At 42.3% G+C, this 14,291-nt stretch overlaps 1 protein-coding gene across 2 annotated transcripts in view; it reads left to right on the plus strand.

The window, feature by feature from the left end:
* LOC130158311 (glypican-5-like) overlaps positions 1-14,291 on the plus strand; it is a 391,572-nt gene that overhangs the window by 15,889 nt on the left and 361,392 nt on the right. For both annotated transcript variants that reach the window (XM_056358960.1, XM_056358961.1), the window contains exon 2: positions 8,619-8,780. In XM_056358960.1, the coding sequence (XP_056214935.1) occupies positions 8,619-8,780 (162 nt within the window). The remainder of the gene's footprint in view (positions 1-8,618; positions 8,781-14,291) is intronic.

Below are 14,291 nucleotides of genomic sequence, written 5' to 3' on the forward strand. Positions count from 1 at the left end.
AAAAGGATGGATCCTCAAGAGTGTAAATCTTTGGAATTTGCATGTACTGTGGAGTTAGCAAGCATTCACAGTCTTACTGTCAGCAAGTATCCCAGATAGGCCCATGGTCGAAGAATTTGTCTCACTTAGCATTGGGCTGATGTGAAGTTGTTTAATCAGTGTTTAACAATTTGTCACCTGTCTATAGGAGTGCAAGATCACCCGGAGGTAGTGACCACTGTGCTCTGTGGGCATGGCAGCTAGTGCTTGCCGTGCTCAATGCCTGGCACTTACCAAGCTTAGTCTCTTCTTAGCTGCTCAGTTTTAAACATTCACAATTTGGACTGAGATTTTATAAGATGGGCTTCATGCCTTCTGCTACTGACATTTTGCTGTTTCTGAGAACAGGGCTGGTGGGAGGAAGACCAGAGGAGGGAGTAGTAACCTGTGGGAGGTTAATAACTTTTTCTTTGCTCCTTGAGAAGAGTATTTAGGAATGGTAGTACTATGGCCTCTTGGCATTGACACAGAAGATTTGTCTTCTAATGTCCTACCGAAAACCAGGCCATTTTGGGAACTGCTGAAAAGTCTCTAATTCTAGGTGCTTTGTAGACATGTTACAGGATTTTCCATTCCTGTATATGTGTTCCATCCCTTTTTATTATTCCAGTGTAGCAGACTGAAAACCAGGTCCTCCCCTGTAAGTCAGTTGCATCAGTGCGGGAGGATTTTATGGCCCCCAGCTGCTCAGCGTCACCCACTGCTGTGACAGTACATTGTGGGAGCTCCCTGCCTTGTTCCACACGTAATTAAACTAGTTAAGGCAAATAATCCGTTAAAAGCAACCTGGTTGAAGGTGCCTAGGGCAGATTAGGGAGCGCTCATGGGATCCATGTCAGAGGTCTGGTAACAAGCACGGGGCAAGTAAAAGTGGTTGCAATCGCTGTCTTAGCTGTTTGTCTTTAGCCTCCTAGGTATAGCCAGAGTTTCTAAGGAACAACTGAGAAAACTGGGGGTGAGTGGCATGAGTAGGTCTCTCCCTGCATCAGCTGCTGCTCCTTGCAGGGAAGCAGTGGCCCATGAGCTGAAACTCATCATGTTCCTTCTCCAGGACATGCCACCGGTGTTCAAGTGGTTGGAGGAAGGCAAGCAGAAGGGTAGCTGAGTGGCCATGGGGGTAGAAGTAGAAGACCTCGTCCAAGGAGTGGGAGAAGTGGTCAGAAGAGGGAGTCAGGGGTGTAAAGGGAAGAAGTGGCTTTTTAATAGCTGTGTGGGTTTCAGCGAGGGGGGGAGGTTCAGTCTAGGGCACAGTCAGATGTGTTCTGTTCCTTGGGTCCAGGCGTGAGGCAGGTTCTACGGGGTACAAATCATGGTGAAAAAGCTAATGAGTATAGGCATGTAGTAACCTATGGTGTAGGGCAGAAGGTGGAAACTAGGCCAAAAATCAGAATACAAGTGCAATGAGAACCAGGCAAGCAACAGAGGGAAGTGGGAAAAACTCTCTTAAAAGGTACTTAACAACAGGCCTAACAACACTGCACTGTGCAGATGCTGCCCTTAAGACCTGTGTATTTTGGAGAGTTCCTGCTCCGGAAGCCAATCGGGGCCAGTGCCTGATGGTCTCCAGCTGTCCTGCAAGCTGTGGCACTTGCTGATGCTGCCAACTCTGGAGTCATGACATCCAATGCTACTTGTTTTATTCCCCTTCCTTTCTTATTTGAGGTTTCCACTTTGCCTTGAATTTGCTGGCATAATTCCAGTGCAATCAAAATGGTCCTCCCATTTTGTGGGGGTTTTCTATTTTTTTTCTTGGGTCTACTCAAGAACTCCTGAGCTCTCTGAAAACTATTTGACTTGACTAGAGTTGGAAGTAGCTACACATGCTAGTAGTTGTGTTAGTAGGTCATCTAAGTGGTGCTTGATAAAACTAGAGGTGTATACTTTTAGCCTTGATTGTTTCAACTGGAATGGCACATCTGGTCATGGCCTTAGTGATGCTTCAGTGTCTTTTAGAATAACAGTGAGAATGTAAAGTCTGCTGATCAACTGAAACCCTATCTCTGTTAATGTACAGTATGAAACAAGGGATCTGGGGAAAATTAATTTTCATGGCTTGTATTTTCCAAACTGCAGTAGTAAGTTGTCATGCTGGATATATGCCTGTTGTCAAGCTGCATATAGACAGAAGGGACAAAGTCAGACTCTGCTTCGGTACTTCAGCTTTTTGGCCTTAAGGAGACCTTTAACATACCGTTTGTCTTTGTAATCTTTGTATTAAAGCTGATAGTGGGATTATCTTAACAGAATAGAAGAATTAGGAACAGATGGGAAGTTCGTTCTGGCTAGTTAGAAAAGGTGTGGGAAGGCCTGGCCACAGTTTACCTGAGGCAGGAAGAACAGAAATCTCCCTTTGACTTAGAGTTTCTGCTCCCTGGAGCCTACCTGGATATTACCCCTTGCTCACGGGAGCAGAAGGTTTATAAGGTTGTTTGTATTAAATGTACCACAGTCATTGGCACCAGTGCATAACACTGTGCACCAGTCAGTCTGTTGCACTTGCTTGTTGATTTTTCTGGTAATTCCTGGCATGCAGTACTTCAAGCATAATAACTACCATATTTAAACATTGGCAAATCAAATAGTAGCTGTTTAACTATGCACACATTGTACTCAATGAGTTGAACATACTTTGTGTGTCTTTCTAGTTGAAAACGTCTTACTAGTTGCAATGGGACTGAGCTGTGGTGTAAGGTTGTACCCAGTGAGCTCTGCTCCTTGCCAAGTGAGGATGGTTTGTGTTTCTGTGGATGAAGGCAGCCTTACAGCTGAAGGTAACGGTGGCTTTAGCACCGTTGGGGGGCAAGGGCTACATGAAGAAAGCACCTCACAAACTTCTGGCAGCCTGCAGTGGCTAGATTGCCTTTCTCTGGTGTGGCTGTGAGCTAGTGTGGGCTTTTCTCATGCACAAAGTAAGTTGCAGGGGGAGCCCTGGCTGGCAGTTGCTGCCTTTTTCATTTGATTTGGCCTCCTCGCCTGAATTAGTTGGGGTTTAATTGCTGAATTTTCCTCTAGCTGAGGCGGCAGCTGCACCAGACAGATGAGTCTCAAGAAGGATGTAGTGTTGGCTCCTGTTCAGCTGGGCCAGACACAATGCAAGGTACTTTTGGCACCTTCCTCTCTGTTACTAAGGCGTAATCGATCTTGGAGTCTTTGAAGACATTTGTAAAACATTAAAATTTTGGGCTTTGGAGTGAAGTTTTGTTTGGAAATACTGTTGAAAAGTTCATCAAAATACAAAGGAATAAAAACTATCAGAAGACAGATAGCACTGAGCTCGCCCTCAGATCGTGCTTGCTTAGGAGTATTCTGTGTAGTGGATGCTATAGTCTCAGCTTGTTTAAAAAAAAAATAAAATCAGTCTATCTCTGAGAAAGTTGGTGATTAGTGTCTTTAACAGTCTGGCTTTCTGGTTTCAGAGTATAGCTTTCACAGTGTGTACAGCATTTTGAAGACAGTGCAGAGCAGCTGCCATCTCCACCGTGTGTTAGAAGAACTGTTAAATTACATGGTCAGCTAACAAAATGAATATATATTTAGCTTTTGGAAGAAGTTAATTTCATTTGTTAAACAAGCTGCTCTTTGCTTTTAGGCACTTACACAAATTCAGCTAGCTTTAATGGCCAAAGTCTCTTTGACTTTATTTAATTTGTTCCAAAGTTCAGAATGGAGCCCAAAAGTTGTGCTGATTTAAAACAAACAAAAACAAAAAAATCCCCAAGTAACACACAACAAAATACTCCACAGCTGATTCCAGTAGAGCTGGCCAGATGGATTATCAGGTCAGGATGCATAATTTTCTGTGGGTTTGGCACCTTAAGTAATTTATAATTGTGACGGGGGAGGTGTTTCAAGGTGATGCCTTTGGCATGTATTAAGTGTTTTAGGGTTCCAGAGGATTTTCAAGTAGGGATCGTTGTTGCTTTCCAAAATAAGTATGCTTTAGACTCCAGTGTAGTATAATTTTTCTTGCTCTTTTGAATGTGACTTTGTTTTTCACAGTGAAGCAAGATACTTTATTCTGGTTGGGTTTTGTTGTGTGTGTGGTTTTTTGGTTTTTTTTAAGAATACCAGTAAAGCTGTAAAGGCTATAGTTTTCCACTTCAAAAATTAAAAAAAGCTTAGCCAATGAAAAGCTTACTCAAGGGAAAACAGACTTGAATGGAAAAGTAATATACATAATCATCAGAGTAATCCTTCCATCTGATCTGAAGCAGAAAATTGATTTGTTTTAGAAAAGCTATAAATCTTTTAGAATTGAACCCCAGGCATATACAGTGGAAGGTGTTCTGTTCTGTCAGTAAGTTCAAGCATAAGAAAATGAAACGAGAGGCGTCTTGGGATGCCAGTGCTTCATATCGACAGCATAGAGTTGGAGTCTCGCAGGGGGCTCCCATCATAATGGTCAGGGGGCTGGAATGCATGTGGGAATAGAGAGCTGGGTTTGTTCCGTTGTAGGAAGATTAAGGAAGATTGTACTGATTATACTGCTGTCTTCAACTGTCTATTGGAAGGAAATACAGAAAGTGGAGCCAGATTCTTGCAGACACGTTGTGATATGCTGAGAAGTAATGGACACAAATTAGAACATGGGAAAGTCTCATTAGATTTTTAATTTTTTTTTACTACAGGGGTAGTCAAATATTGGAACAAGGGCCCTGAGAAGTTGTGGGATCATCCATTCTTAGAGATGCTTGAAACTTGGCTGCATGAAGCCCTTATGTAGTTTATGTGCTTTAAGGGGAAGGTTGAACTAAATAATTTGTTAGGAAATAAGAGGCAGCTTGTGGAAAGCAGGTAAGAAAGTCCTAGAGAAAAATGAGTAGAATCAGTTGCTGAAATAATGCTGTTGGTAGGTTTTCTTCCTTCTTTCACAAATGGTGCTTTTTCTCTGGTGTATAGAAAGATTTTGCTCCTGAGCTGCGAGGAGGAGGTTGCTGTTAAGGTTGTCTCCCCGTTGTTGCTGATGGGCAGCGCACATACTGAGCAGAGGTGATTGCCACAGCGCTGTGGGTGCTGCCTGTCTGTCAGGTGGGAGCTGTGGTGCTTTGCCTGAACCTCAGCAGCGTTCATGCAGTGCGCTGCTCAGTCACCATTGGGTCACTGTGTTCCCCCTCTCTTTTTCTGTTGAAGAGGGGTTTTTTGCATTAAGATGAAAGAGATGAGATAAACTAAAATTAGTATCAGGGTTATTAAAGACTTCAAGATATTACTAATCAGTTCTAATTTTATCTCAGCACCCAGGCATATATAGTACTGAAAACTTCTATTAGGTTTCTATAATTGTGTTAAAAGTGATACCCCCAGGCTAGTATTGGAGCAAGTGAAATTGCCAAGCTCTGTGCGTGACATTGCTGCCCTGACTGTACTGCAAGGGGAGTGGGGTTTGCTCTTTGCCAGTCTTTTAATGCTTTGCGTTTTACGTCAGGCTCCTTAACTGTCAGGGGCTTGGTGGTGTTTCTATTTAAGAGTGCCTGCTGTGTCATTTTGGTGCTGGACCAACAAAAACTAATCTTCAGGGTCCTGGAATATTCATCAGTGAAGATGGCTGGGTGGCGAATCCCAGGAGGGAAGTTCCAGCTGAGATACCCATATTCTTCTTAAAGCTTGCTGGGGAAGATGCGGGTTTCTGTGGTGCATCGGTTCAAAGGGGGAGCGCCAGGCACAGCACTGATAGCTGCGTGTAGCTTCCTTGCCAGTACCAGCACGTATTCAGCACGGAGCACATTATTTCAAACCCTTTTCATACAGGTCTGAGCTTTGCAAAAGCCTTTCAAACAAAAATTCAGAGGGCTGCTGTGAGGAGAAATGCTCTGAGTAACAGCAGCCTGGCACTGGAGATGCCGAGTAACGTTACAACCCCTCTGCTCAGACACCTCTTTGCAAACTGACTTAGATGCTCAGCAGTCTGTACTATAATTTCACGTATGCTCTGTGGTGCCAGCTCAGAAAAGTGGTCCTTCCCTGACCCTCAGTTCCTTGTGACAGAACAAATGTATGGTCATGGGGTGAGCTGGATGAGGGAACCAATCCAAGTTAAAATTAGCCTGGCCAAGAAGCTAATTTCAACCTGGGACAGCTTCTCTGGCAGACGAGAGCAGGCGAGCGTGCCCAGCCGGTGACGAGCACGCAGCCCTCCCGCTGCTCCTTTAAACAGCCTGCTGGCATATGCCAGTGCACGGTGGTCTGATCTCAGGGGCTTTTAACAAGGTATAGGAGTTCAGATTTGAGTGGACAGAGTTGTTTTGTCCTATTTTTGAGATAAAATCAAAGTATGAAACAAATCCACCTCCAAAATGGTATCCTGAGTCAGCCCAGTCTGTGGCAACGTTGCTGTTTGTGAACTGATATAAAAACGTAGGTGAATTGAAATATTTCACTTTGGTGTTGACCTTTTTGACATAAATTAGCTGCACTTTCAGATGAGAGCTGTTGTAAACCGGAAGCAACATTTTGAAGTCAAATGAGATGTTTCAACTAGCTCGGTGTTTTTATTTTTTCCTGACAAGGGAGATTCATTGAAGCTCCTCCCTGCAGTTTTAGTCTCAACGAGCTGTTGACCTGGAGCTGGCCCTGGTTGTTTGGATGTTTCTCTACCGATTATTTTTGTTCTTTTCAGTGTGCATCCTTGTACTGTCTTTTTCTTGTTTTTCATCATTGTCAACTGTATGTGGAGTCTGGCTATGTGTTAACCTGTGAGGCCAGATGATGAGGGTTAATGCAGTGTGATTGCTCATTAATATTTCTGTCCCAAGGCCTGGTCCAGGCACTCTGCGGTGGCCTAGGTGCAACCCTCTGGAGGAATATGGCCTTTTGGAGAATTGGGGCTGTTTCATCCGTTTGTGGCCTCTGGCCCTGTTGTTGCTGCGTGGGGATGTTGCTCATGGCGATGGAGAACGAGAGGCCCTGGGCTCAGAGGGGTGGTGGGCTGCCCTGGGGACGTGGTGTGGGGTCAGGCCCGCTCTGGGCCTGGCGGCAGGGGGGTTTCCAGTGCCTCGCTGCTGCCTTGGGCTCAGCCTCCTGCGGGGCTGCCGCTGTGTGCTGTGAGGTTTTTAAATGGCCATTAAAAGTGTTGGTGGGGCAGGAGTGGGGAGCTCGGCCCCCAACGTGGCGCTGATCTTCCTTGAGCCCAAGGGATGGGGATGGAGGCACCCGCCTGCAGCCCCTTTCCCTCAGGACCCCCATTTCCACCTTGAGGTGGGGGGAAGGAAACGCCTGAAACCCCTGCGCTGAGCTCCCTGCTGGGGTGTTCTTACTTGTTTTAGTGAGAAAATTGTGTCAGAAATATCTGCTTTCCTAATATTGTGTTACCGTTTTGGCTCTAGTATTTTTTATGCGTGCCTCTTGTTTTGGATTTGCTCTACTTCATAGTCCCTTGCTTTTTTTACCCCTCCCCTTCTTAAAACATATGTTTGTGAAGCACCAGAATATATTCATCTGCAGTCTGTAACAGCTCCTTTCTGGAACGCTGTGGCACCTGCAAATCCCATGGTGCAAACAGACCCTGAGTGTCCATCACAACTGTGTGATGTAGTTTTCCTAATGAACACTAAACTTACTGAAACACATTCAAAGATGGAATAATAATTAAAAAAATCCACAAAAATTAAGTTTTTAATTAACTTCCAACTTTATAGTTGTGAGGCGGGAGTGATTTCACTGCCTTTACGTTACGTATAGGTTGGCTAGAACTTGGTATGAAAATTTCAAGGTTACTGTTATGTAGGAGGATCTACTAAATTTAAAACCAGGGGGTTTTTTTTGGTTCAGGTGAGTACTTGTTGACTTACACTGAATTAAGCCTAGAAACTGAAATAGCATCTCTGCCTTTCCAGTGACTGTAGGTAGCTGTGGGTCTCTCAGTGTGGACTCAGTTGTTTGCCTCTGGCCCTAGACAGCTACACTCAGGCTGCTGCGGAAATCAATTCAGTAGTTTTTGTGGCAACTATTGCTGCTGGTTCTGTTTTAATATCTGATTCGGAAAAGACCTAAACATGTTAAAACTGAAGTGGAAAGTGGAGAAGAAAAGCTGTTCCAGCTACCATAGTTTTTAGAAAATGCAAATGCCTTTTGTTGGGGGTGTGTGTGGGGTGTGTGAGAGCTGTTTGGGAGTTCAAAGATTTTTGAGAGGCTTCCTCTAGTGTAAGAGGTGAATAGGTAGTTCCTTGAGATGCTGCACAGGTGAATATTGATTCTAATTTGAGGCATGGTTTTCACTCATGTTCAAGCTATGATGCGCTTAGCGTAAGGTGTAGAGTGGAAATGTTGCCCCTTTGAATGTGCATCTTCAGTGATTCCACTGTGGCCTTGACTGTGTTTAGATGATTTTGTGCCCAGTGCTCTTAACAGTGTAAAAGAAGTTAGCAGCTGATAAGGGTTTGTTATCCAAAGTTAGGTTGAACAGTCATTAATTAGTGTCCTTGAGACAATAACTGAGTTTCACAATGTCATGTCTTATGGGTTGCATTTTGTTTCAAAATTTTAAATTTGGTGGTTGTTTTGACATTAAGAAGCATTATTTGTTTTTAATGGTGTAAGTTGAAAAGTTTTCTAATTGTTGTGTTTTTTTTGTCTGCTTTAAGAGTCAGATTTACAGATCTGTCAACACAGAGCACCAACCTGTTGCACCAAAAAAATGGAAGAAAGCTACCAGGCAGCTGTTCGAAGGGAGAGGACTCAGAGTATCCAGGCACTGAACTTTGAACTGAAGTACATGATTGTTGGTCATATCACAGCTTTTCAAGGTAGGAACTTCTGAGGTGTTGTAGTCCTATGAGTAGCTTGTAAGAGTATCCTCTGCAATCAAAAAGAAAAGCTCTCCTTTGTTTTTCATTTCTCTTGTTTCACATGCTGTAGTTGCTGACTTTACGGTTTACTTCCCTGTTAATGATGCTCTTGCTTTTGGAAAAAGGTGATGGCACTTAATCTTGACTGGTATTTTAAGGATCTGCCTAAATCTAATTAGGAATAGATTTAAGCTTAGACGTTATTCCCAGGATCATTTTAAAAAAGATTGGCATGGATTTTTTCAAGGCATTTTCAAATGTCATTTAGGTGCCTAATGGTTGTTTGTGCTTTTTGATACTCTCTTGTGTTGCCAAACCATTTGCAGATGTACAATGTTAAATGAAAATGCATTTGTTGATGCCGAAGAATAACTGATCTGATATGTCAAATGAGAACACAGCACGCTCTTCATGTCAGGATGTTTCACAACCTGGCAGGTCACATGAAGAGTGGTCTATTATCTAGAATTATGGTCACAGAGTTAAAATGTGAATACTTGAAGCAACCTCTGCTGTGAAAGTCTGTTCTTTTAACTCTTGCTGTTCTCAAAGCTACCTTTTCTTTCAGGCTGATGTAAGTCTATGTAGTTTCTTCACATAGTTATTGTACTGATAGTTACTGTACTATTAAAAGGAGGAAAATCCTTGGGTAGGATTGTGCACTGTACAGTGTTGAGCACTGGACACTTTTCTCCAGAAGGGCATTTAAGCATTGGCTGTGAACTTCAAATATATGAGAGCTGAGTGATTAAATCAATCATTAAGTGATGAATCCAGCTTATTGACTTCTGTGGGCCTAATTATGTGCTTAATTTTAACTCACTGCTGTGCTATATTTAGTGCTGAGCACCCTTGTGGAATGGGTTTTGAAAACAAGCCAGCAGTTATTAAAATACAAAGTGTTGAGGTCTGTATGATTAAGCCTATTGTTACAAGGCAGGTTTTATCAAATAGTAGCTTTTTTGTCTAGCTTCTTCCATTTGAGTGAAAATACTATAAATAAAAGATATGATTGACAGTTAATAAGAGATAGCATATTATCTAAAATTGGAAATAAGTGATGGTGGAAGTCTGAAAGTGATGTGCAAGGGCAAGATAAAAATTTTCTTCTGGTCTTGGCTATTTACCTCTTTCCTCTGTCTTGTATGAATGAGTGAGAAATGGCATTTTGGTTTACTTTACAATTAATTTTTGAAAATTTTTAATATCCCCCCTGATTAAAAAATTTGATTGGAGGGTGCTTTGGAGGAGCACTGTAGTAAAAGGGTGACTGTTGGCATTGTTAAAAGCTGGTAAGTTATTCAAGCAATCTTTCAGTATTATGATTGAATAAAGATAAGGTCAGAATAGATTAACCTACCAGCCCGTTTAGGTCAAGCCAGCGGCTTTATTGTCCATTGCTGATGAAGCCTTTTGATGGAGTGAAAGGAGGAGTTAGACATTTCACACAGTTTAAATTTACAAGCATTTTCTGGAAGTGGGTAAATAGGTTGTTTGTTGTAACTTGTTATGGCTGGCTTTCTGTCTATGTTAGGTGGGAACACTTGAAAAACCTAACTTTCTCTCTTGTGTTGGGAGCTGCTTTTGTTCTTTGGTTTTCTCCCAGGTGTCAGCGAAAAGCTTCTCTCTTTATCTTGTGCTGTATAAACATTCTGTTGCTAAGAGTAGTACTGTGTGAGAGATTTACTGAGAGGGAAGATCTTTGCATTGAATTAACTCTGTCCTTTTGGACTGTTTTGGTTTGCTATTTTGAATGATAAAGTGTGAGTGTGCAAAAAGCACATTTAGTCTGAGAAGAAATATCCTTATTGTAGCAGTTTTTGGGTGCCTTTCAGATTTCATGTTTCTTGCAGCAGTGAGAGCTGACTCAGACTTGCTAAAAAAAAAAAAAGTAGCAATTTATTCATTTGTATGTAGTGGTGTTTACTTGTACAATTTTCATGCACAATTTACTTTCTTTTATATATACACATTTTTAGTACTGTTAGTGTAGTCAGAGCAAAGCAGTAGTTAGCTTTGCTGCTTACTGCTGAGAAAAAGCTTAACTGCTTTTTGTGCACTTGTAGCAGACAATACCATTAATATTATACCCATACTGATTAAATAATTTTCAAGACCAATATGGTATAAGAAGTGGATTTTCAGGAGTCCAGCTTTGAGAATGTAGTGATGCTAATTAAACTTCAGTGGGAAGAGAGAACAGCTTTTTTGGAGAGGGGGGACAGAGATAATTTTTTTTAAGTACTTGTCTCCTTATGGTCTTTCATGGAAATAGACACTTAGTTCTGGGGACCCACAATTAAATAACACAAGTATTAATAGGAAAGAGTTTTCTCATGTGAGTAGGTGTTTGGGTATGCGTTCAGTTAAATATTCTCTCTACATTGCCTGGGTACTGCAGTTGACTGTGGACATTTTGAACTTAAGAGATTTTATTTTGGTTTTTCTTTTTGAAATTGAAAATGTTATTTAAGTAGCTTTGCCCACAGCTGAAATAAGACAATTTTCACAGGTGCTGGATTTAGTTGTACAAAATAATTAGTCTGTATGACTTGATTAAATATACTACAGCTGTGGGCAGGCTTGTTATATTTGGGCTAATGCCCAATCTGTACATATGGACAGCCTTAGCATTGCAATTCAGTCCTGCTACTTTTCTCTCTTTAAAGTTTTCAATATTAGCAACCCAGTCCTTGCTCAAACACTTGATAAATCAAGCTTCTGCATGGATCTGTTTTGCTTGAACTCCTTTGTAATGCTGTTGCTGTTACCCCAGATTTGAGTAGGAAGAGGCACATTGGCATGAGCTGCAGGCTGTAAAATGCCCTCCCCATTACGTGACAGGACAGGAGGAAGGGAGAGAGGCAGGAATGAAAGGGCCAGCTGGTTGCATGGGAAGCACGTAATCAGGATCAGCTCCTGCAAAATCATACATTGTCACAAAATCTTTTTGGGTGCTTGGCATGTTGAACATAAGCAGGCTTCTGGGGGAAGGTTTCATGGAAAGCTGCTGGTTTCACTTTGGTTTAGTGTTTTGGTCCATGGTGGAGCCTAGAAGTCATAACCATGGCATCAGTCACTCTACGTATGTGTTACTAATGACTCTGTGCTCCAAATGGAGAGTCGAAGGCAAAGTGGATGAGATGTGGAAGTGTGCCAAACTGTAGTAGGAGCAGCATAATAGAGGAGAATGTGCCCGTTGTAATGATCCCAGTATGACACCCTCTGGCTCTTCACAGGTGGCTTTGTGTTGGAAGCATTTTGGAGCGGGTCAGTTTGTGTGATCCAAAGATGTGCCTCTCTTTCAGTCTTTGCTTCTGTGGCTGCAGCCTGCAATGCCCAGCAGAACTATTTGAATAAATGATCAGACAGGATGCTTTCATTTAGTAACCTGTTTTTCCCTTTGATAACCAGAAAATTCTCCTTTGAATTTACTTGGTTTTTTGTCCCAACCTTCCCCCCCGCCCCAGGCTTGCATGTAAACAACTGTATTGTTTTAGCTTAGACTTTGTGGTGATACTGCATGTTACTTGGCACAGTCATCCTTCTATTACCACCCCGCCCCCCCCCCAAAAAAAAAAAAAAAAAAAAAAGAGAGAGAAAATAAATTTCCTCATGCAGTCCCTGCATTCCTTGGGGACATTTCCAAGCAAGGCAACAGATTCATTGTTGGTGGATTAAAAGTGGCGTGGGTGTGCAGGCTGAAAGTTGCTGTCAGGAGAGGTATCAATAGTTTGACAGGAAAGCTTTGTTGTGGGTGGGCAGCAGAGAGAAACCTGGCCTCCTTTTTCTGTGTCCTTTATGGAGTGCTAACAGGTGCCATGTAAAGACCCATAGAAAGCTTGGCTCTGCTGCTGTCATCTTATGCTGAGGCTAATTTGAGGGAATGAGAATCCAAACACTGGTAATTTATTTTTTCTGCTGATGGTCTCTGCAGAGAGGCAGAACAAGATACTTGGAAACCTGCATCACATTTCAGTCACCAAATTAGCACGTATCAGAGATACAGTGAAAAGCTTTGTCTGAGCTAGCAGTTTAAGAAATATTACTATACTTTGCGCTTTTTGTTTTTGCAGCAGGCAATAGGAATTTTTCACTCACAGCCTCTGAGGAGAAAGCTATTTCATGAATGAAAGCATGTTGGTCATAAAGCAATAATTTTGTAGTGATTCTCTGAAATAGCATTAATTTGGGGGTCAAATGGCAGGGCCAGGTGTTCCCATATTTTCCCAGCTATAGGAGGGTAGATCAGTTTTGTGACGCTCTGTTCCTCTTGCTCCTAACTTGAGGGGTTTGGCAAAGCTGTGCTTATGTTGTGCTTTATATGGAATGGGGAAATGCTAGTTGGGAAAGCTCCTTGCCGCTGTTTCTAATGGAGTTGCTGTGACATCGCTGTATGCACACATTGTTTACCCTGTTGTCATCTGATCCAAGCAGGTAACTGGAAAGGACCTGAATCATACAAGGTGTAGGGAGGAACCTAGTTGCAGCAGAGGTGGAGCCCGGGACTCCTGCTTATTGGTAACATGCCTGAAAGTTAATGCCCAGTTGATCCAAAAAGTCCTTAAGTACAAAGTTTTTGAACTGGCACCCTCCCTGCTGAATGGGAATGGTTGGCTGGTTTCTGTACATCTTGGGATGGATAGCAGTGGTGGGTCCATTAATCAACTGACCTGAACATTCCCAGAAGTAATACAGTGCACTGGCACTCAGCACTATATGGAGTCAAACACATTCTCCATCTTAATTTGGCTGATTTGCAGTGCTGCTGATAGTTATTTTTACTGAATTTAGGAATACCAGCTTGGACTAGGGGTGGCTGGTTAATGCTGTTGAAATACAATGGAATTCACAAAACAAAAAAGACTTGGCTGGAAAAGTGTACTTTGGTTTGTAGTTAGTTACTATATGAAGTGTACTCACAATGCTGGAGATGGATGAAGTCCAAAATCAATGAGCTATTAAAAAAAAAGCCAGCCATCACCAACAGAAACCTGCCAGCCATCACCAACAATGCCTGTGGTTTCCTTTATTTACTGCTGCATTATAGAAATGCAGAAGTGCTGTTTTTTAAATAGTTTTTTTTTTTGTAATACCGTACTACTTCATTCTTTTATTCAGACAAATTGTTACTCACGCCTTTCCACTTGTATAACCCCGCTAAGTAGAGTTTTGTACTTTGCTGACCTTTGAGCTGAAAGCTGGCCGAGAAGTATAATTTGGTTTTGGCTCAATGCAAAAATGACTCCCTACAGAGAGAGAGAGATAGAAGAGAGAGGCTCCATTAGAGTATTTCTGTCCACCTCCTGTACACTATTCATTCCTATTCCAATGCACCAAACAATCTGTGTTTTCTAGTTGGCGTGAAAGCCTGTTTTATGTATGCAGCCCAAGGGACTGGAATATTCCTTTCTTGCTGTAGCCTTGCGTGTGTGAACTGCATGCACATGGGCTACTGCTGTCTGTCTG

Source organism: Falco biarmicus, chromosome 13, assembly GCF_023638135.1.
Source record: "Falco biarmicus isolate bFalBia1 chromosome 13, bFalBia1.pri, whole genome shotgun sequence".
Lineage (NCBI taxonomy): Eukaryota > Metazoa > Chordata > Aves > Falconiformes > Falconidae > Falco > Falco biarmicus.